The 2,949-nt window shown below is 63.2% G+C and overlaps 2 protein-coding genes across 2 annotated transcripts in view; one reads left to right on the top strand and one right to left on the bottom strand.

The window, feature by feature from the left end:
• The window catches only part of EMIHUDRAFT_227902 (hypothetical protein), a gene marked incomplete at both ends in the record, with an annotated part of 1,263 nt that extends 1,171 nt beyond the window's left edge, over nt 1–92 (top strand). The window contains one exon of the mRNA XM_005787489.1: nt 18–92. Coding sequence (XP_005787546.1) covers nt 18–92 — 75 coding nt within the window. The remainder of the gene's footprint in view (nt 1–17) is intronic.
• A 1,310-nt stretch (nt 93–1,402) lies between these two features.
• Nucleotides 1,403–2,357, bottom strand: EMIHUDRAFT_71205 (hypothetical protein; the record flags this gene model as incomplete). Its single annotated transcript, XM_005787488.1, has 4 exons — nt 1,403–1,495; nt 1,739–1,810; nt 1,973–2,028; nt 2,282–2,357. Coding segments are annotated over 4 exons (297 nt in total), but the record flags the coding sequence as incomplete, so codon positions are not given.
• Between the last annotated feature and the right edge of the window lie 592 nt (nt 2,358–2,949).

Here is a 2,949-nt window from a genome sequence, read left to right as displayed (position 1 = left end):
CGGGCGTCGGCCTATAGAATGTGACAGAGCTTCGCGCCGCGCCGCCGCTCGCCCCTCGCCGCAGAAGGTCCTTTCGGCGGCCGGGCCAGTAACGCGGCCGACCCCGCCCCGGCGTGAGGAAATGGTTGCGCTGGCGCACACGTGCACCCGCGCCCGCGCGCCCGCGCGCCCGCGCGGCGCGGAGACGATCGCCCTGCCAGCTTGCGCGGTTGTCATCACTACTTTTGTCACTGTCGGGCGCGCGCCGCGGCGCGCTTGCCGCCAACGCGCGTTTGCCGCCGTCAGCGGGAGAGCGCCGGCTCTGCTCGTCGGCGCGCGCGTACACCGCGAGTAGTTAGTTCATGTCGGAGAGCGTGTAAATCCCATGCCCCAAGCCATGTCCCGTTGAATCATGCCATGTGTGTGACACCTGCGACCTGCGCGGTGTCTGAGAGATGCCCATGTCTTGCCTTTTATCTGTGCACACTTACGTCAGTACGTCCGTCTGCCGGTGTTGATACACTTGAGGTGTCGATCCCGTGTTCGGCCCGTGATGTGAGGTACACATGTATGTACAATGTAGAGGATCCTCTTTCGCTGTGACCTGTGTGTGTGTTGCACCTTTTTCGACCACCGCCGCACCTAGGGTTGCCTAACGTTAAGAGCTGAACAGTGTTGCTAGTGTTAACAGTAACAACAGAACAACAGTGGGGCCCCCCAACAACAGTAGCTAACGTTAGGCCGACTGAACAACAGTAAGGAAAGGCCTGGCAGTGACCCACGACGATCTCTAGTGTCCAGTGCGGGTAATACCCGAAATACCCGGAAAATCCCAGGTATTTTCGGGTTTTACCCGGGTTTTTTGCCATTTTCTGCTTGCTGACCACTGAACAACAGTAACAACAGTAACAAACAGTACGTAACCGAGCATGGGCTGGGGTGAACACTTGAACAACGTTGAGGATTTCAGCCAACACTAGCGCAACTGTTAGGCCCAAAGTTAACGTTAGGCAACCCTAGCCCGCACCGCCACCGGGGGGGCCCGCAACGCCAACGCGGGCCGGGGGGTGCGGGGAGACCCGTGGAGAGGGGCGTGAGCCGTGTCGCTGTCGGGACGGCGATCGGCGTGTCGAGCGTGTGCCCCGCCCCCGTGTGTGCTGTGAGGTCAGGAGCGTGGAGAGCAGTCCGGAGCCTCCTCCTGCGTCCTGAGCGTGAGCCGTGACACCCCCGTGAGCCTGCGACGTGGCACGTGCGAGCAAGCGTGCTCAAATGAGAAATGTGCCTTCCCGCATGCGATTTGCGAATCGAAATAGAGCGTAAACAAAGAAGAAAGAACCGCTCTGGACCTCGCTCTCTCTTACATGTTGTTGGACATGCTGTTACCCCTATAGCTCTAAGCTCACTGCACACTGGACAGGCCCCGTCACATCTCGCCGCACTGCGCAATCACAATCGGCAGCTTCGGCTTGCTGTTCGCGCCTGCAGCAACAAGGGCAAGATGCGGTAAGGTGCGCCTCTCCAATACATGAGGGGAAAGGGGGTGTAGGCAGCCCGCGCATCTCCGCACCCAGACGCGAGCTGGCACCGGCATTCAGAATGCCATGCCAGTTACACGTGGGCGAGCAAAGCGCGATAGGCAGAATGCGGAGGCAAGTGGGGAAGGGGGCGGCGGCGAGCAGGGGGGAGCGGCGGGGCGCAGAAGCGCGGGGGCGGGGGGCAGGGCGGGGGGGCGGAGCGGGCGGGGCGCGCCGACAGTGACGTTCTCGATCTTCCGCACGGTGAGCAGGCCGTCGAGGACCTGCGTGAAATCAGCCGAGATGGCTCCTCTCGGCTCCTCCTCGGCTCCTCTAGTGTCATCTCCTCATCTCGTGTCACCCCTGGCTCCTCTCGGCCAACCTCGTGTAAACTCGGCCCCGCTCGCCTTACCTCGTGCCATCTCGTGTCATCTCGTGCAATCTCGTGCAATCTCGGCCCCTCTCGCCTTGCCGAAGACGACGTGCTTGCCGTCAAGCCAGTCGCAAGCATCGCAGGTGACAAAGAACTGGCAGCCTGCGGGGACGCGTCTCGGACATGTCACGGACGTGCGCGGACATGTCACGGCCGCGGGCGGCGGAAGAACTGGCAGCCGTTCGTGTTCGGTCCGGAGTTTGCCTGGCAAAGGGGAGGGAGGGAGGGAGGGAGGTCATATCTCCCCATATCTCCCCATATCTTGCGCCATGGAGAGCAGCCGGCCTCGAGTGCTTGCGCGTCATATCTCCTCACATCTCCTCACATCTCCTCACATCCCCTCACGTCCCCTCACATCTCCTCATATCCCGCGCCATGGACAGCAGGCCCGGCCCGGTGTGCTTGAGAGTCAGGTCTTCGTCCTCGAACCTGCGGGCGGGGTAAGCAGGCGCGCCATCAATTCTGTAGTGCTGGGGGGAGGAGTGCTGCGGGGAGGAGTGCGGGGGGGAGGAGGAGCTTGCTCGCTGGCGGTCAAGGAGGCGGCCGAGGCGGGGGTGGAGAGAGGCGGCTGCAGGGAGGCGGCGGCGGGGGAGGAGGGGGCGGGCGAGGAGGAGAGCGAGGGCGGCCGCAGCGCTTGATCAATCGTCCTCGAAGCTGCGGGCGGTGCGCCGGCGCGGCGGTAGGGGAGATGTGGGGAGATATGGCTGCGAGGGGAGAGGCCGCCGTGGCTGACAAGGCGGAGTGGTAGTGTGGCTGACATTGGGCGGAGCGGTGGTGCGTGGTAGAGGGGTGGAGAGGCGCAGAGAAGACGGAGAGCGTGGAGTGAGGGTGGGGGTTGGGGTGGGGTGGGGGTGAGGGTGTCTCGACGGTCGCCCTATTAGAGAGAAACAGCCCGGGCTACGACGGCGGGGAGGACGTAGCTCGATGATGACGTGCGAACTCCGGTAAGTGCTAGTAGCCTCAACAAACCAAAGAAGATGAGGAGGGCGGAGGCGGAGGTGGCGGTTGTGGCGAGGGCGCGAT

This window comes from Emiliania huxleyi, assembly GCF_000372725.1.
Source record: "Emiliania huxleyi CCMP1516 chromosome Unknown EMIHUscaffold_142, whole genome shotgun sequence".
NCBI lineage: Eukaryota > Haptophyta > Isochrysidales > Noelaerhabdaceae > Emiliania > Emiliania huxleyi.
Note: the sequence above shows the minus strand (reverse complement) of the source record. Positions and strands in the feature narration are given on the sequence as shown.